Source organism: Lynx rufus, unplaced genomic scaffold (genome assembly GCF_022079265.1).
Source record: "Lynx rufus isolate CCGP_SWC_20201006 ecotype Redwood Valley unplaced genomic scaffold, mLynRuf1.p SCAF_2, whole genome shotgun sequence".
Taxonomy (NCBI): domain Eukaryota; kingdom Metazoa; phylum Chordata; class Mammalia; order Carnivora; family Felidae; genus Lynx; species Lynx rufus.
The window spans coordinates 189,475,763-189,495,853 of record NW_025814834.1 but is presented as its reverse complement, the minus strand read 5'-3'; the positions used below and the strand labels follow the sequence as shown (position 1 = coordinate 189,495,853).

Below are 20,091 nucleotides of genomic sequence, written 5' to 3'. Positions count from 1 at the left end.
TTTGTTGGCTAGTATGCAGATGGAAAGCAGGTGCCGAATAATTGTAAAAGCAGTGATGATTCAAGCAGAAAATAAAGAATTGGGAGTCAAGAAGGAATGCTTTCCCTAGACAGCAGAAGTATAGATCATTCCATCTAGGATTGAACAGGTATAGCCAAGTAAGAAACTTCCTATGTTTAAAGGGAGGAGGGAGTCTGTCAGTGGCTTCTTCTTTGAACTCCCATGGCATTTTGCATAGACCTCTTTTAATGCTATATCATGCTGTGTTGTAGTTACCTTTTGCGGGTCTCTCTCTGCCTAGACTTGGAATTCCTCTGAAGTGTGTTTAGTTAATTGTGTTCTGTAAGCGTGGATTGGCACCTGCCTTGTGCCTCAAGCCCAGTGTAAGTTTTGGAGATTAAATAAATGGGGTTAGAGATGGACCCTGCCTAATCAGCATCCTGGGGTGATTGGAGATGCTAACTGCTTTTGGAACTGAATTGACTAGATCCTTAGGATTCTATGTTGGCCTCTTCTCTGTGTCTCTGGAATACATTATTGTTTCATCTTGAAAAAAGAGTTGTTGAGGGAGAGGGACCTGAGTAAAACCAAGAGAAAATAAGGTTCAGTGGCCATTTGATAAGAAGCTCGAGTCTGGTCAGGAAACAGAAGGGGCCAAGGTAAGGCAAGTTTGGGAAGAATTGACAACTGTATGGGCCAGGGAAATGGGAGGGCAAGGACAGGACTCAGAGGCTTCTGTAACTACTCTTACTCTGTGTCTTTCTTCTTAAAGGAAAAGCTGTTTTTCTTGCAAGAGATAAACATCACCTCTCAGACATCTGCCATCTGATCCGCCATGATGTGCCCTACCTGTTCCAGAAGTATGTGAAGGAGTCACATGGCAAAGACATCCGGGTGGTGGTGGTCGGGGGCCGGGTGATAGGCTCTATGCTCCGCTGCTCCACAGACGGACGGATGCAAAGCAACTGCTCTCTCGGTAAGGTATAAAAGCTCACAGTCAGTGTGTCAGTCGTGGGAGGCCACCGGGATTTTTATTAGGATGTGTGCACCCATTCAGTAAATGTGGATGGATCCCTCCTATCTTGTCAAATGCTCTGCTAGGTGCCAGGATCACAGAGAAGAGTTAGAAACAAGCCCTTGCCACAGCGAGCAGTCCAGGAGAAGAATGGACAGGTGTAAGTGCTGTGATAGAGGTCAGGCCAGGGGTATCACGACACTGAGGTTGAACCCTATCTGGGAGGTGTTGGGACTCAGTCAGGTTTAGTGTAAGGGGTGACAGGGGGATCCGTGTTTGAGAAAAACCCTGGGTAGGGGAGGAATCGAAGGCATAAGGCAGGAAGCAGGAAGATGAGTTCAGAAGATTTTACAGTAGCTCAGGCAAGAAATAATGAGGGTCTACACTAATGCAAGGCAGGAGGAGAGTGATTCTGCTTTTACATTGTAATTGAAAATTGTGTTTTTCTTTTTATTAAAATTTTTTTTTTTACATTTATTTATTTCTGAGACAGAGAGAGACAGAGCATGAACAGGGGAGGGGCAGAGAGAGAGGGAGACACAGAATCCGAAATGGGCTCCAGGCTCCAAGCTGTCAGCACAGAGCCCGATGCGGGGCTCGAACTCACGGACCGTGAGATCATGACCTGAGCCGAAGTCGGACACTCAACCGACTGAGCCACCCAGGCACCCGAAAATTGTGTTTTTCTTATATGTATGATACTATTAGCTGCAGTTTATGTTTGGGTCAAACGCATAACCCCATCCCATGAACCTATTGTTTTTGTGGGTTTTTTTCTTAATGTTTTTATTTACTTTTGAGAGAGAGAGAGAGCGAGCATGTGCAAGTGCTAGCGGGGAAGGGACAGAGAGAGAAGGGGACAGAGGATCTGAAGCAGGTTCCACCCTGACAGCACAGAGCCTGATGCGGGGCTCGAACTCACCAACTGTGACATCGTGACTTGAACCCAAGTCGGGTGCTTAACTGACCGAGCCACCCAGGTGCCCCCCGTGAACCTGTTGTTAATCTTGTTTTCTGTTATGGTGAATGGAGATGTTTCAGGAGGGATGTAAATTTTTGTCCCCATCAAAGAAAGCTCTCGTCACCCTCAGTGAATGAATGTGTGTGTTGGTAATATGAAAGAAACAACAACAAAAAACAACTATGGTTATTTCTTAAATGGCCCAGTGAGTGTACCAAGGCTAGTGATTAAGAAAGAGGCCGAGACACAGATTCGGTCCTTCATTAATACTGGTTGAGCAGCCACCACGAGCACACTCTGTGAGTATAGCGATCAGCCGGGGAGCCCCTGCTCTGGAACAGCTTACGGGTCCATGAAGGAGAAGACACGAAAGCACATCACTGCAAGACACTGTGATGAAATGCTGTGAGGGGGGCAGATGCTAGGCTCAGGCTGACACAGTGCTAAGTACCCAGCATGCTGTCCCATCTCATTTTCGTTTGTGGTACCACCACAGTGAGCCTCGTGGATGATGCTGTCTTTTTTAGTCACCTTACAAAATCCCTTCTTTAACTAGGAACCACACAGTTTTGTCATTTACCCACGTTACTGAGCTAGTCTAAAACTCTTTTATAGCCTTTTCCTTCTATAACCTAACAGGTGGGGAAGGGACAGTGTTAAGGTAAAGACGTTAGTTGTTGGACCTGAGAACACAAGTCTTAAGTCTTTCCAGGGAGACTATTAAACCTGAGGTCTTAGCTTTGTGGTACGTAAGGGCAGTCAGACTCTGTGTGTCTTTGGTATAGGATTTTGTCTCATAAGCCTTTCCGTCTCCCTCTTCCTAAGACATAATGTTAATTTTGCTTTTTCTATACGAAAGGAACACATTCTCGATGTAGAAAATTGGTAAGTATGGCAAAGTCAAATGAAAAAAGATGTCTATCATTAATCCCACTCCCTAGAGACAGCCATTGTTAACATTTTCTTATCATTATTTCCAACAACATCTATTTTATTTATTTATTTGGAGAGAGAGAGAGAGCACGCATGCACAGGGGAGGGAGGGAGGGAGAGAAAGAATCCCAAGTAGGCCCTGTGCCGTGAGCACGGAGCCCGACATAGGGCCCATTCTTACAACTGACCTTGAGGTCACGACCTGAACTGAAACCAAGAGTCAGATACTTAGCTGACTGAGCCACCCAGGTGGCCCCAACCAACAATATCTCTTTGCACACTTGTGGTCATACTGCACAGTCTTCAGTCCTTTCACGTGTTTTTCCAAAGGATCACAAGCTCTCTACAAGCATTATTATTAATGATTCTAAAATATGCTGCTTTCCTCCATTAGGAGATATTTGTAGCTTTTCATTTATTTATCAACAAATATTTAGTGAGTGCCTACTATGTACAAGTATTTCAGTTTTCCAGGATTTTATTTTATTTATTTTTTTTTTTTTAATTTTTTTTTTCAACGTTTATTTATTTTTGGGACAGAGAGAGACAGAGCATGAACGGGGGAGGGGCAGAGAGAGAGGGAGACACAGAATCCGAAACAGGCTCCAGGCTCTGAGCCATCAGCCCAGAGCCTGACGCGGGGCTCAAACTCATGGACCGCAAGATCGTGACCTGGCTGAAGTCGGACGTTTAACCGACTGCGCCACCCAGGCGCCCCTCAGTTTTCCAGGATTTTAAATAACTCTACCATCCATTTTGTGCAAAAAGCTTTTTTCCATTATGTAAGATTATTTCCTTAGTGGTAGGATGAGTGGGTCTGAGGAAATAAACATTTTAAAAACTCTTAGATAAGACATGACCCTGTTGTTTTCCCAAAGGGTGTCCTGATTTCTGAACAGACCTTCTGTGAGTGATGACAGTGCCCGTCTCACTGCCTCTCCTTGGCATTCCCCATCTCTTCTTTGAAGGGTTATTGTGTCCTCGGTGTCTGATGTCACCATTATGTCACTGTGCTTTCCCCACAGGCGGTGTGGGTGTCATGTGCCCGCTGACAGAACAAGGCAAGCAGTTGGCTATTCAGGTGTCCAACATCCTGGGCATGGACTTCTGTGGCATTGATCTCCTCATCATGGACGATGGCTCCTTTGTGGTGTGTGAGGCAAACGCCAACGTCGGCTTCTTAGCCTTCGACCAGGCATGCAATTTAGATGTGGGTGGCATCATCGCGGACTATACCATGTCCTTGCTGCCCAATAGGCAGACTGGCAAGATGGCTGTCCTCCCGGGACTGTCCAGTCCCAGGGAGAAGAAAGAGCCAGATGGCTGCACTTCAGCTCAGGGAGTTGCAGAGAGCGTCTACGCCATCAACAATGGGTCTACCTCTAGTGAGAGTGAGCCTGAACTGGGAGAGATCCGGGATTCCTCAGTGAGCACAGTGGGGGCCCCGCCCCCCATGCTGCCTGAACCTGGCTACAACATTAACAACAGGATTGCTTCAGAATTAAAACTTAAGTGAATTCCTGCTTTTTGGGCAGCATTTAAACCAAATCCTACTGCTTCCCTATAGTTTTGAGTGAATAAAATCTGGACTAATGTGATTTCATTTGCACAGAAACTAGAAATCCCATCTGGGCACTCAGCATTCTTTCTAACGATGATTTAAGCAAACGGCTTAGCTTTGTGGTTTTTACAAAGACTAACCTAAAGACACTCACCACGAGCAACATCCCGACTGATCAACTTGAGACCGATGTCTGCTGCGAGCACTTGGATATACGGCTGACTTTTAAGGCGCTGACTCTGTCCTGCTGCTTCTGGCTGTGATCAGCAGAGCCCATTAACCCAGAACGGCCCCTGGAAATACTGTACTCAGAAGCCCCACTGGACGGAGGCGGGTGCAGAAGAGACCGAATGTGACTGCGGTTATGTGCTCTTCGTTAAGTGTGTGTGTGATGTGTGGAGAATACACAGTCCAAACGCTATGAGAGGATCGATCTCTGCTCCCCGTCAATCACCATCTTGGCCATATTTCTCTGACACTCAGGATATGGTGTTTTAGGGAGCTTCCTCATTAGCAGTGAAGCACTTTGTAGAAAGTTCGAGATTGAACGTTCTTTGACTTCACTGGTTGGCAGATATCCTGCTGTGTAACTGGGGCTTTCTACAAATTGCTTTGCCGCTCCGAATTTATAGACCCTGCTTCAACTAATGCCAGCCCCAGCAGCCTCTTGCACCTTTGCTGCCTTTGGCCTCAGCTGGAAATGCACTTCAACGAGCTAGTGGCCACACACTTTATTTCTTATGCGTGCACTAGAATTGAACACCATGAACTTTCTTGTCAATGGACTCTGTTCGTTTGTCATCCAGAAGCCGGTGGGTTTTTATCATAGAAGCTACTGGAAGATAATCATTTTCCCTCTTCTCTCCTAAAACTTTGTGTACTGCTTAGCTGTAGGAGGTTTTCTTGTATGTGTTGGTGTTGTGGGCCTGTTGGGTAGATTGAGCCATTGGAAACACACTCTAATCCCCTTGACCTTCTAGTCCTATCCAGGTTTCAGAGACCTGTCCTTACCCACTTTTCCACACTGGGGAGACTCAGGTATTAGGAATTGCCCATTGCACATTTTGGGGGAGGACGGTGTTGGATAATATAGACGTGACACCAAGTGCTTTTCATTTTAACTCTTTAAGCAGTAGATGATGATCCTTCCCTTGGGAGAAATCATGGAGATAGAGTTTTCCATTTCTGCTCATATGAAGTATGATGAGAATGAGCAAGGCTCCCTCTTTAACCAAATACGCTAAAACGTAAGCCCTCAAGAGTTACCATAACCTATTATTTCCTCGAGAGATCGTACTCTGGAGCTGTGATGTTACATATGCCAAGAACACATAGACTTCCTCTTTGGAATGATCTCTGAAGCCATGCAAGGTAAGAGGCCTCCCACCCTTACAGTGAGACCTCGTTTTTCACACCACTCCTCCCGAGAGGTAGTCCCAAGCTCCATCACCCGTTTTATTAATCAGACTTATCTTCTAATGCTCTTTGGCTCTTAAAAAAAAAAAAATCATTCCTCAAAACATAAATCTACCCATAAAGGACAAAGACCTACCAACACTGAGGAAGCTCACAAGTGGACAGTTTCCAAGGAAGGCTCTAGAAATAGTCTGACTTAAGGTCAGCTTCACTGGACTAAACATCCATCTTCCCAAGGTGACTAGTTTGAAGGCAGCAACACCCATTTGGGTGTATAAATTCCTGGACTTAATTCTGCTGTAAATGTAAAAATGTGTATAAAGCCAACACTGTCACATTTTTTCACAACACATCTAAGTAGCAATTGGCTTTTAAAATATTGTGGCTAAAAGCACATCTCACCAAGTAGTTCTTAGACAACTGAAAAACGTTTGGCTCCATGATATGGAGATAATGCACTACACCATTGTAGTCTAAATGCAGTCCAACGTAGGGTGCATGCCACTCAGTTGTAACTCTAGTAAATTGTACGGTTGACGGATGATAACGCTTCACCTTTATACAGGTTACGACATTTACCTTATCTTTACCACTCAGGGTGGGTTTAGGAGGACAGTTCTAGGTCTGTTCTTGTTGAATTGTCCAAATGCTTTCTACGTAAACATCTGAACTGAGTGATGACCTTCTGGAAGCTGCATTCACTCATTCCCACTGTTCAGTGTAAGCCCAATCTCCCCAGTTTATCTCAAAGGATACTAGCGGGCCCTGTGCTAAGCAGAGCAGCTAGAGGGTGCTTCCGGATTTGTCAAAGGGGGCTCTTCAAGCTGCTAGTGACATCTATAGTCATTGGCACCATTGCTTTTTGGCCCAGCCTAGAAGCAGAGAAAGCTGGGTCACACCCAACTCATAGCTCCCCTCCAGGATTTCCCCTACTGGCCGTGGGCCCTGTGAGCCTCGGTCATGCGTCTGGGCCACGCTTGTTACACCTGCCGACCAGACCTGCTGGAAGGAACGTGGGGCTCAGAGCCAGATCCCGGTTTTGGCTCTCCCCTTAAATAGCTCACTAACCTTGTGCAGTCAGGTGGAGTCTGCCTCCATTTTTCCATTCTGATAGGGGAGATGCCTACTCTGTTTACCTCTTGGGGGTGCTTTGAGGTTGACGCGAGTTAATTAATGAGACTTTGCATCATGTGGGAGGTGGTAGAAGAATACCTCCCACATCTGGTTTTATAAGTTTCTCCTCACCCCTCCCCTGAGGGAGTTAAGAAAGAAAGAGGCCACGAATTCTTGGCATCAGCACATTAAAGAGTGTCAGGGGAACCTGAAAAGGATGCAGCTTCTCAGAGGCTTCACCGCCTGAAAGAAGGAAGGCTCTCCGTGTACTCAAACAGCCTTCTGGATGTATCGTATATAACCGGAAACTCCTGACTCTCCTATATCAACTAACGGTCTTCCTTGTGTAACATAAATTGCAGTGTCTGTACACGGTCTTCCCATTATCTTGAAACTGGTCGAAACTTGAATGCCAATAGCTCAGTCACGCAGAATATATATGATCCTGCACTTGGGAAAAATGTCTTCATGCTATCTGTCTGATTGCTGAGGGGCATGGGGTTGCCAGAACGTGGGTTTGGGCCTTTTAGGTCTTTAAAATCCGATAAAATCCTAAGCTCTTACTGTCACCGTTGCAGACTCCCTGCACCCAGCTCAGAGGGGATTCTGTGACAGTTGGGGGCGGGGCAAGGAGGAAAGGGAAGGAGAAAGGTCTTGGATACTTTTGTGACATTTCAGGGGAAGAAATAAGAAATTGGATCATTTGGAATTCCAGGGGGAAAGAGGAAGAAGTGGCTCTTCTGTGGATTGTTTTAAGGAAAGAATCACGCACACGTATTCATTAGAAGTAGGGGTCTTTGAAACCCTTCTGTAGAAAGAAAATGAGATGCACGGATTCTCATGAACCCTGAGGAAGTGGGAGAGACATCCCCTAGCGCTTTATGTCCTGATGAATGTTGGTCTAAGATGATGCAAATCCATCATCTGGAGATTGAAGCAGCTCACCGGGGGTTCCAGGATCCCCCTAGTAACAGCTGGCCCTTCTGGAAGTTAATGACCAGAATGCCACGTGCAGGCAAGCTTAGAGCCACAGCTCTCTGAGGTGGGTCTAAGGAGCCGTGTCAGACCGAATCCAAAGGCAGTAAAACAGGGCACTTCAGCTTAATACTTTGCACCTGGAGGTGAGGCTACTATTTGCTGTAAGTCTATGCAGATGTTCGGGGAAGAGTCCTGACAACGGTCATCTTTGTCCCTGTCCCTGAAGTTAGTGTTGTTCCATCTGTTGCTGCAGCCCAGCAGCAAGCCTGGTCCTATTTTTGCCTCTGAGACTCAAGATCATGACTTTAAAATGTTTCTACCTGGAGAACCCCCATCTCAGGAATATGTTGTTTGAATACTTTCTTAAAACTATATTATGCTTCCATTCCAAGCCTACAGTCAGACGCTGCAGACCTCCCTTCCAAATGAAATTTTTTTTCCTTCAAGCTCTTCCGTTTCTTTCTGGTGTGGCTCCTGTGCCCACGTGTGGCACTTTTCTGGGCCCTTGTGCCGGCATCCCAACCCTGTCTGGTAGTCTCACTGTGCCATTTCGGGTTCACTGTGACTTCGAGGCAATACTGGGAAAGTCACCCATGAAGCCAGATTTGAGGACACAGGAACAACAGCGCTTTGGACACCAGTTCAGTTCCCCATTTTATAGATGGAGGATCTGAATCCCAGAGGCTGAGATCATTTAGCGAGTCAGCCACAGGGCTGGGACCTGGGCCGTCCGATTCCCCATTCTGGTTTAGCATGCTGCCAGAGGTGGCTCTGTTCTTCCCTGGCGCCTAGCCCTTGCTCCCGTCCTGGGCTCACCCTCTGCCCTTTTTCCTGCTGAGCCTCTGCTCGGGATTAACGTGGTGTTGATGTGCCAGCTCTGAAGCGTTCGGCTCTTGGATGGCTTGTAAATGAGAGCCCCAGAGGTGTATATGAGATTTCCATGGTGCAAGCTGGCCTAAGGCCCAAGCCTTCAGACCGGCTAAGACCATTTAGCCCCGCCCCACACCATCCGTGAGAGAAAGGGAAGGTCCCGGCTGAGCTGGCCGAAGGCTCCCTCGGCCCCAGTTTGGCTGATGTTTCCCCATTGCGGAATTTCTTGGATTTGTAGAGGCTTTTATGGGCCTCCGTGGAAGCCAAGGGCTTGAAGGGCCCATATTTCTCCCATCAGGCACCCCTGCAGGGGCATCCTGATGGACGCACACGCTCCAGCTACAGCCAGCCACAAAGTCAAAAGTTCGCTCCCACTTGGTGCTTCAGCTCCATGGCGCACCCGCCTGCAGCCAGCCACTGGGCCGGATCCCTCCCTGTTGTAGCCCTCGTGTCAGCTGAGGACCACCTACCCCTCGAGATCCAGACAAGCCTGATAACTGGGCCTTCAGATGTCTGCGATTTCTAAGGCGCTTACATTGTGGCAGCCACAGCTGACTCCAGACTTCTGCTACCTCATTTTAAGCAATGATGGAGTCTCATCCCTGCAGTGCATCAGCTGACACGAAGCTCGGTTCTGTCCATTTTCACACAACAAAATTCAAATGAGCCAGTGTGTGTGTGTGTGTGTGTGTGTGCGTGTGTGTGCGTGTGCGCGCGCGTGCATGCGCATGCGTGTATGAGCACGTGTGTGCTTATGTATCTTTCAAAGATGTGAGAGGAAAGGACATTGCAGCATCGCAGACAGGGCACTCCCATTCATTAAATGTTCTTTTGATACGCTACAGAGGAACCCATAACCTTCCACCCCACAAGTACCTGTCTCCCTTCTTGGGACAGACCCAATTCATTTACATTCTCTTGTACAGCAGCATAGCCAGTCCTTTCCTTAATTTGATTCCTGCCAGTGCCATTACCTTTAAGATTTCCCCTTCTCTAACAGGTGGCTTATTTAAAAACAATTTTTTTTAATGTTTATTCATTTATTTTGCAAGAGAGAAAGAGTTTGAGCAGGGGAAGGGCAGAGAGAGAGGGAGAGAGAATCCAAAGCAGGCTCCATGCTGTCAGCACAGAGCCCGATGCAGGGCTCGAACTCATGAACCGTGATATCATGACCTGAGCTGAAACCAGGAGCCAGCCACTTAACTGACGGAGCCACGTGGGTGCCCCACCAGTGGCTTGTTAAAGGTATTTTCCTAAACAAAGATGGCTCCCTCCTCAAGAGAAACTCGAGTGTCATCTTCCAAGGTGATATTTCATTCCCACTATGCTAGCCAGGCATCACCACGACTGGCTGTCAGGATCGTCACGCTTTATGGAAGGCAGCACGAACTCACGTCCGTGGTGCCAGTTTGAGTTAGACATCCCCAGTTCAAATCCTGACTTGATAACTTCTAGCATGGGAGACCTCGGGAAAGTCACTTAATCTTGCCAAACCTTTGTTTCTCTACCTATAAACGTGATAAATAAACACAATCTTGAGTGTGGAGCACTTGACCACATGCCTAGCCTTCAGCAGCTTCCTTTCCTCTTGCTTCCTCCACCGTCAGCAGTCACAAACAGCTCCTGGCGGTGACCGTGGCTCTGTGCCAGGAGATAAAAGCTGGCAGACAGCAGCTTTCCAGCTGGGAGGGTGAGGAGGGCCGGCAGCTGCTCAAGCATGCCGTGGCTTAGGCTTAATAATCGGAAGGCCCCCTCCATGCTTGAGATGATGCTATAGTGTAAGATGTAGGTGGTGTATTTGGCTTGGGCTTGTATTTGAAGGAAAGGCTGCCTCGGACAACTGGGAGGCTGGAAAGCTGCTGAGCAGCCTGACCTTGGATGATTTAGCACCTGGTTTCCTTGGCTTTTCCTGTATTAGGTTTGCTGGCCTTGCATCAAATGGAGGGAGGAGGTGCCAGAGACTTGAATGAAATCTGTCAAACAGAGGGTGAGGGGAGTGCAGAAGGCCAGGGTGGCGCAGGGCACTCCGATACCCCAACGGCACCATCTGGACTTGGCAGGGATGACAGCCCTGAGATCAGATGGGGAAGCAGCCGATACAGTGGCTAAAGTCCCGCTGGACTGGGCCTGTCCTGAATGAGACTCCCATACTCTCCTGTCTACAAGGAACGCTCGTCTCCTGAAAGGGGAGCTGGGGCTCTCGAGCCCTCTGCTGAACTAACAAAGGTCTCTGTGAAGACAGGATCGGGCAGGTCGCTGGTTCCTTTCAGTCCCACCCGGAAGTCCCCCAGAGTGCCAGCGGTGTGCTGGAGCCGGCCCGTAGTGGCCCATGAGAGGAATTTGGAGAGCTGGTTTTTAAACACGGCCATCATTAAACATTAAATTCTATAAACCTACAATTAAAGTATATTAAAAACATAGGTGATAAGTCCTCAAAACTCATCACTTCCTAATTATTTTACTACATTTTGCCATTCTCGATGCTCTTGAGGTTACGCTGTCCGTTGTATCTGTGCGGTGGAAACGCCATGTAACGAATGGCGAGCTGCTTGCGCGTCTCTTCAAACGCCCCCCATTCAGGGACATCACGTTGGCCACTTGAAATCAGCCGTGGTAGGATATGGCCACCACAGAGATGCATATCCAGTCGTTCCCCCCCGGAGGGCTGGTTGTTCAACATTTGTCAGTACACCACTGCCATGGGGTGACGGAGAAAGAAACTGAGCCACGTAAGCATTGGCACGCCTGACCCCAGGGAGGTGGCCTGTGTGATGTATTTCTCAGAAGCGAGTGTGCTGGTCTACTGTGCAGAGCTGGCAAAGGAAAACACTCGAAAACGCTGCTTCTCCGCCTGTTTTGTCTTGCCTCTGTTTGTCACGCGTGAGCAAGGTGTTTAGTTTGCTCCTAAACTGAACGGAGTCATGTGTAGGTTCTGTCTCACTGTGGGCTGTGCTTCAGTTCCCTCCAGGAAAGTGCGTTCGGTTCCTCCACCCTAATTGGCAAACTGGAAAATGTGCTATAAGGGACGTACCTTAACTAGGCACCAAAGGAGCTCATTTCCAAGTGGTTTCTACAGCAATAACAATGTTAACTTCTCCGACAGGGAAGAAATCATTCCTAAATGATTGTTTTGCTGTCTTTGCTTTTTATTAAAATTAGTACTGTGGGACAAAATGCCTTGTCTGCCTTTGTTCTCCAAACCCTGTGCCTTTTTCAGTGAGAACCACATGCTGAATCTACATTTTATTATCTTCATATCATAAAAGGAGGGAAAAAGCGTCACAAAAACTTCATCCCATTCACTGGCATACCAGCTGCATTCTGAAAAACCGTAATTTTCCTTTCAAGTGCCGAGTGTCATCTGAGTTGTAACACTGCCAACTCTCAACCGTCAAAATGATGGAGGAAAATACTAATGCAGATGGTGGGAGCTTGTCATGGGCCTGCTCCGTGCGTTCTCCTGGGCTGACATTTGAACTAAGACTCAAACAGCAAGAAAGGGCCGAAAGCCATTAACGACGGATGGCCGCGTGGTGCAGTCAGGGTCACGGGGGACAGAAAGGATCTGTGTACCCATCTGAAGAATGCTCCCGGGTCAGGCTGAGCCGGCGGGACCTGTGTCCGCATAACGCTTCGCAGGGCTTCCTGGCAGAAAACTGCGATCTGACCTTGAACTCACGTGGTCAGCACCAGGCCTGAGGCTCCTGAACTTAGGCTGTTCCTCAGTTTGTGAGGGGGAGGGAGCCCAGCCTGAGGCAAGAGAGTGGCTCCATTGTTGCAGCCAGGGATGATTTGGGCATCGCTACTGTCATACCACTCATGTGCTTCAAACCACATACTGGGGAATGTGACCATGTTTCTTTTTATTTTATATGAACATCTTTGAAGGACACAAAAGCAAAGAGTTTAGGAAACCACCCAGATTTTAAATTATCAAAATTTTCTATTTTTACTGCATCTACTCATTTCTTTTCCTTAATTAAGCATTTAATACAAATCCCACACACCACATCTTTTCTCCTCTTCATTCTTCAACATGTATCTCTTTTTTGAAAGAGGGCATTTCCTTATGCCTTGACCACATCTACCAAAAAAATGAACAATAATTCCTTGATAACACCCACTTCCCATTCTTTATTTATTTTTGAGGGGGGTGGGTAGGAGCAGAGAGGGGGACAGAGGATCCAAAGCGGGCTCTGCACTGACAGCGGCGAGCCCAATGTGGGGCTCGAACTCATGAACCATGAGATGATAACCTGACCCGAAGTCGGACACTCAACCGAGCCACCCAGGTGCCCCACCCACCTCCCATTCTATCTCACTCCCCAGGTTGTCTCAAGAACTACCTTTAGCTGCACTGTAGACCAGGGCATTTGATGGGGCAGGAGGTACACTGGAAAGGGTGGTGGTCGTTTTCCCACCATCCTGATTATGGCTCTGGCAGAAACAGTGGCACCAGGGGAGACACCACTGGAGGGGCACCAGCTGCCTACAGACACCCTCCCAAGTTGTGGGATCTTGGGATTTCTTCCCCTCAAGGAATAAGCCTATGAAGCTCCCCTTCTATTTTCCAGGGTCCCATGGTCTTCCTCTGAGACTTCCCCAGCCTCCACGCTGCTGGCACCCACCTGGCTGTCACACTGGTGCCCACTGCTTCTCCTGCGGCTGTGTCTTTCACTGCAGGAATTGCCTAAATCAGGGAAGGGGCTTCTCCCAAGGATGACCTCTTTCCCCAACCTCAGATCTATTGTACCCTTACGGAATCACAACTCTTCAGATCTCCCAAAGATCCTTGGCTTCTTCATTTGTTAGAAAATTTTGGCTGCGGGGCGCCTGGGTAGCTCAGTCGGTTAAGCATCCAACTTCAGCTCAGGTCAGGATCCCACAGTTTGTGGGTTGGAGCCCCATGTCGGGCTCTGCGCTAACAGTGTAGAAACCTGCTTGGGATTCTGTCTCTTTCCCTCTCTCTCTCTGCCCCTCCCCCACTCACGCTTTTTTCTCTCTCTCTCCCTCTCTCTCTCTCTCTCAAAAATAAATAAATAAACTTAAAAAAAAACCCAGAAAATTTTGGCTGGATTTCTCATGAGAGACCAAGAGGACGTCTAAAGAGCAGCTCACTGTCACATCCGAAGGCACACCTCTGACTAAAGACACAGGGCAACCGATGTACTGCCTGCTCAGGGATTTTCTTTTGCTACAAAGAACATTAAGACAATTGCTGAAATCTCATATCAATGTTAATTTCCTGATTGTGATCATTGCGCTGATGAGCGTACGTATGTAAGAGAGTGTCCTTGTTTTTAGAAAATAACACAGTAAATGTTGGGGAGGTAAAGGGGCATCATGTCTGCAACTTGCTTCCCAATGGTTTGGAAAACAGTGAATATGTACAGAGAAAAAATAATAAAGTAAATGTGGTATGAAATGTTTGGGGAATCTGGATGAAAGGTACACGGGAATTCTCTGAACAGTCTGAAGAAATCTGAAATTATGTCAGCCTCCCCTATCTTTGGTTTGGGGCATTTCCTTTTTTCTCTTCTCTCTCTTTTCCGTAGGCGATCTCCTCCTTTTCCGCGGTATTAATTACCATCTACACGATACTCTCAAATTTATCTGGGGCTCAAACTCACGAACGATGAGATCGTGACCTGAACCGAAGTCGGGTGCTTAACCGACTGAGCCACTCAGGTGCCCGTAGGCTGCTCTTCTTAATGTCAGAATGAATGCCCAGTTGTACCTTTCCATCTATCTTCAAATGTCTTACCTGTTTCTCAATCTTGCCCCGCCCTAGTCTCAGTGCATGTTCTTCTTTTTTTTTAATATAAAATTTATTGTCAAATTGGTTTCCATACAACACCCAGTGCTCCTCCCAACAGGTGCCCTCCTCAATGCCCATCACCCACTTTCCCCTCCCTCCCACCCCCCATCAACCCTCAGTTTATTCTCAGTTTTTAAGAGTCTCTTATGGTTTGCCTCCCTCCCTCTCTAACTTTTTTTCCCCTTCCCCTCCCCCATGGTCTTCTGTTAAGTTCTCAGGATCCACGTAAGTCTTCTTTCTTCACAAACCCTCTCCTCTTCCAAGTCCTCCTCACCTGAGTGCACAATGCCAACTGCCTGCTCAAACCAGAAGAAAATAGGGGTGCCTGGGTGGCTCACTCAGTTAAGCATCCAACTCTTGGTTTTGGCTTAGGTCATGATCTCGTGGTTTCCTGAGTCCAAGCCCCTGACTTCAGGCTTTGTGCTGGCAGCACAGAGCCTGCTTAGGATTCTCTCTCTCTCTGCCCCTCCCCTGCCCACACTGTCCCTGTCTTTCTCGAAATAAATAAATAAACTTAAAAAAAGAAAAAAGAGAATAAGAGACTCTTAAAAACTGAGAACAAACTGAGGGTTGATGGGGGGTGGGAGGGAGGGGAAAGTGGGTGATGGGCATTGAGGAGGGCACCTGTTGGGAGGAGCACTGGGTGTTGTATGGAAACCAATTTGACAATAAATTTCATATGTTAAAAAAAAGAAAGAAAAAAAAAGAAACAGAAGAAAATAAACCACGACTCCAGTACTTACTTTTGGCTACTATCTCCCCCATCCCCCATGTACACGTTTATTTCTTGTGGTGAAACTTGACTTTCAAATTATGAATGGTCTTTTGTCACTGAAACCTTTTTTTGCCTTGTTCATTAAGACGTTCTGTAAGGATCTACAATCCTTACAAAAGTTTGCAAGCAAAGGACAACAATTTTATAATATATGATCCTAGCTTTATAAGCTGGTCCCAATAGTAACTTGTTCATATGCTTTTAAAGCCTGCTGATGTTTACTGAAGACTTTGCTATGTTTGTGTGGGGGTAGACATCAAAATGTTTATCTCCATCACACTGCCATCAATATTGATGAATATCAGGAATGACATAGCTTTTCTATCAAACAAAATGACAGCATGGCCTGTCATTCAAGTAATGGCTCATTATCTTTTTTTGAAGTATTTACTTTGTCAAACAATTGTTTCTCGTGACCTGTTATTCTTGAGAGATGTCGCACTTCATTGGGCCATCGTGAATACAGAGACCCCTCACTTGCCTGTGCATGTACATCTGTAGGTAGGGGGACCGACTGGTGGGTAAAGCAGTTTGTTACTAAGCTTGGTCATTGGAGGACCTATGACACAGCACCACTCCACAGCCGTCAGTGATTAAACGTTATATAGTAGGAAGGCAGAGCAACCACTCAAAGTGAATTTCTGTTAAGGTTCATAGACAACATGATCAAATTTGTAACAGTGAATATGTACTTGCTGGTAGAAAAAATTTAGCTAGACCTTTCAAGGATGATTCCTCAACTCCATGCCCGAAAATTCTGCTGAAGATGCATGGGGAAGATGCGATGACCAGGCGGGAAAGACAAGAGACACTCTGTGGAGGACCCAGAGCCTCACCGAAACTCCTGGTTCTCTTTAACCTGCTTGTACCTTTCTGGGTCAAGCAAACCCCACTTCGCAGAGATCTTTGGAATTGAGATTATGTCCTGCATCACTGTATCACATATGAAAATGAAACACATTTTCATTGAAGAGTGAAAAAAGTGAGGGCAAAATAAATCATTTTAAGATTAACGAAAGAAAGAAAATCTGAGAATTTGTCATTAGCACACCCTCATTACAAGAAATACTGAAGGATGTATAAGTAATGTGAGCCCAGATCAAAGTAGGAAAAGCAAGAAGGATTAGGACTTTATAAAATAATATTTGTGACTTGTGGCCTTTTTTTTTAAGTTTATTTATTTATTTTGAGAGAGCAGGAGAGCACATGTGCGTGCTTGAGTGGGGGAGGGGCAGAGATGGAGAATCCCAAGCAGATCTATGCTGTCAATGCACAGCCCATCAAGGGGCTCGACCCCACGAACTGTGAGATCATGACCTGAGCAGAAATCAAGAGTCGGACACTTAACTGACTGAGCCACCCAGGTGCCCCATAAGGTATACTTAAAATAAATAACAGTGATAACATATAAGTTAGGGGGCAATAAAGGAATTAAAAGGTTTTAAAGATCCTGTATTATCCAGGATGAGAGTAAACATCCTGAGGAATTTGAGACTTTGTTAAGTTAGGAATGAATATCTGAATTTCTGGGGTAACCACTGAAAGAATGGAAACAATGGTATATACCCTACAATCTAGTAGAGAGGAGGAGAAAATAAAATGAGAAAAATGTATAATCGATCCAAAAGAAAGAAGAAAACAGAACATGCAGAATAAATAGAAGACATAAAATAAGATCGTGGCTTTAAACTCAAATAATTCAGTGTGTAAATAAAATGTAAGTGGCTAAATGATTCTTTAACAGTCACCAATATAAAAATATCCAACTATATTTTTACAAGAGATATATCTAAAAAATAAGGATACAGACTGTTTGAAAGTAAAAGATTGCAAGAAGAAACATCAAGCGTTTCAGTCAGGTTTTAGCTGGGAAAACAGAAGCCTCTAGGTGTTCAGAGTGAAGAACTTTATTTAATACAGGGAATTAGAGACTTCAATGATCTTTGAAACAGCCGGTGATAAAGAGCAGGGAGCAAAGGTCAGCAAGCTGCTTTCACACAAAATCTGCTTTCAGGAAAGCACCTGGGTGATTTTCAGCAAGATTAATAGCTGCTCCTTCTCCTCCAGTTTCCAAATCCTGTGCAGTTGTCTCTCATTGGCTAGGTTCAATCCAGAATCATAAAGAAAAGAGATACAGGGAACTGTAGTTCCAAGCTTCCTATTGGAAGCAGAGATAAATGCTTAAGGAAACAGTGAGGATGCCTACCTGAGATCAAGCAAACCAGCCCAAAAGGAAACAGAGGTAGCTATGTGAATATCAGATCAAAGTAGACTCTAAGGTCAAAAGTATTACTAGAGACAGAGAGAATCGCTTCATAATACGAAAAATAATAAAGATTCAATTCACGAGCAAGATCTAATATTTGAATTTGCACTTGCCTAATAAGAAAGCCTCAAAATATGTAAAGCTGACAGAACCACAAAGAGAAGTAGATACACCCACAATCATATTGGATGGGTTTTATATACTTCTCCCAGAAATAAACAAATAATTCAACAAGGATGTACAAGATTTGAAAATATGAACAAGGTCACCTTAATGTACATACATAGGGCAATGTGCTCAATAATTCTATTCTTTTCTAGCACACACAGAATGTTCTCAAATAATGAGCATATCCTGGGAGATAAGGCAAATCTCAACAAAGTTCTAAAAGTCAGAGTTGTACACAACTGACCTCAATAAAATTAAGCTAGAAATCAACAACAAAGAGGCAATTAAGGTCATCTTGTTTCAGAAATTAAGAGTCATAGATCATAAAAAATTAAGAAATATTTAGAACAAAGAAGGGGTGCCTGGGTGGCTCACTCAGTTGAGTGTCCAACTCTTGATTTCGGCTCAGGTCATGATCCCAGGGTCATGAGATCAAGCCCCACATCGGGCTCCATGCTGAGCCTGCTTGGGATTCCTTCTCTCCCTCTCCCTCTGTCCCTTCCTCACTTGTGCATGTGCACTCCCTCTCTAAAAGAAAAAAAGAGAAATATTTAGAACAAAATGACAATTAAAATGCTGTACTTCATAGTATGTAGGATAAACTAAGGCAGTATTTAGAGGAAAATTTGTAGCCTTAAATGCAAGTGTTCGAAAAACAGAAAGACTGACAATTAAATTACTAAACATGTGAAAAAGGAGAAGACTATGGCCCATGACCAAGAGGAAAATTGGTCAAAAGGAACAATAAACTAAAACACTTTAATTTAAACAATAATTTTATAAATGCACTCAGTGGGGAAGGACTCATGAACAAGAACTCTGGGGTAGAGAAGATAGAGAACAGATATCAGAGGGGGGACGAAAGAGAAAGGGGCCAGTGAATATGGTTGAGGAGAGAGCTAGGCTTAATGAAATGGATTTGACAGACATCTTCAGAATAGGGAAGTTCCAATATTTTCTTTTAAATTATCTGCTAAGGGTTGTTGATCCCCCTCTGCACCCCTCCAGTCTTCACCAGACGTCTGTTTGAAAGAGCCGACTCTTATCTGGGGTCAGAGGGTGAGAGTCAAGCAGCAGGGGGTGTGTTCTGGGAGAGAGGAACAAACAGCTGCGAGATGAACTGTGCAGACAATGATGCAGCTGGAGTGCCAGGCGTGGGGCAGGAAGTAAGGCCCTGTGACTTTAGCCATCATGGAGAAGCAGAAGAAACCCACGGGTACGGAACAGGGGTGCCAGCAGATTTTCCCTAGATCTGTTTATTATGCATGTCGGGGTGATTGAATTTACAGGGAGGAGCATAAAGCTACCCCACAGGTCCTCGGCATCCTCTCCCCCGGATGCAGATCTACCCAGGATGCAAAGTGCTAACGGGCAGGCTGCTTGGCGAGTCTGGAGGCAATAAAAGGATGTGCTAAATAACCAGAGTCATCGATGGGACGTGCCGATACAGCCATGGTCACCTCTGGGCCGTCTTACAACAATGGATGAAGTTATGGGCGGGGGAGGGGATCAGGGTCACAAAGCTATTAAAGTGAGAGAACGGGGATTTGAACCCGGGTATGTCTGCCACAGAGGCCTGCACTCTGTCCTTCACATCAGCATAGATGGCTCATGTCTGTTTCAATCATTGTCGAGGAAAAGAAAGACCCCAGCCTGGAATGGTATCTCAGCCAAGCCAGACTGGGTGCTCTGCAAAGACCTATGATGGATGTCGCATTTTGCTACTTGTATTTGATATGTCTCGTGTCTTTTTGTTCTGCTATTCCTCCTTTTCTGCCTTCTTTTGCATGAAGTGGATATCTTCCAGTGTACCATTTTAATTTCTTTGTCGATCTGTAACTACCTTTCAGAGTAATTTTCTCAGTGATTGCTCTAAGAAGTATAATGGACATTTAAGTCACAATCTACCTCAGATTAATGTTAACTTAATTCCAGTAGAACAGGAAAACTTTGCTCCAATATAACTCTATCCCCTACACCCTTCTTTGGCAAAGATCTATGAAACATGTGTCCCTGGGAGACTTCTGGTAAATAATAAACTATTTGTGCTTTACTTATAAGTACCATATTAATGAGCTGACAGCACATTACTCAAAGTCATACAAAGTCACGGCAAGCCAAGTGCAAAGGTCATAGTTAAGATCACTTTTACTTATTTTTATGTCTAAAGCTCTATAGTCCCTCGCATATGCTGTGTTAAGAATAAAAACATGGCTA

At 45.7% G+C, this 20,091-nt stretch overlaps 1 protein-coding gene across 1 annotated transcript in view; it reads left to right on the top strand.

The window, feature by feature from the left end:
- Positions 1 to 4,487, top strand: part of RIMKLA (ribosomal modification protein rimK like family member A) — a 29,965-nt gene extending 25,478 nt beyond the window's left edge. The window contains exons 4-5 of the mRNA XM_047082206.1: positions 773 to 976; positions 3,935 to 4,487. Of these exons, the coding sequence (XP_046938162.1) occupies positions 773 to 976; positions 3,935 to 4,425 (695 nt within the window). The 3' untranslated portion in view covers positions 4,426 to 4,487. The remainder of the gene's footprint in view (positions 1 to 772; positions 977 to 3,934) is intronic.
- The last annotated feature ends 15,604 nt before the right edge of the window (positions 4,488 to 20,091 follow it).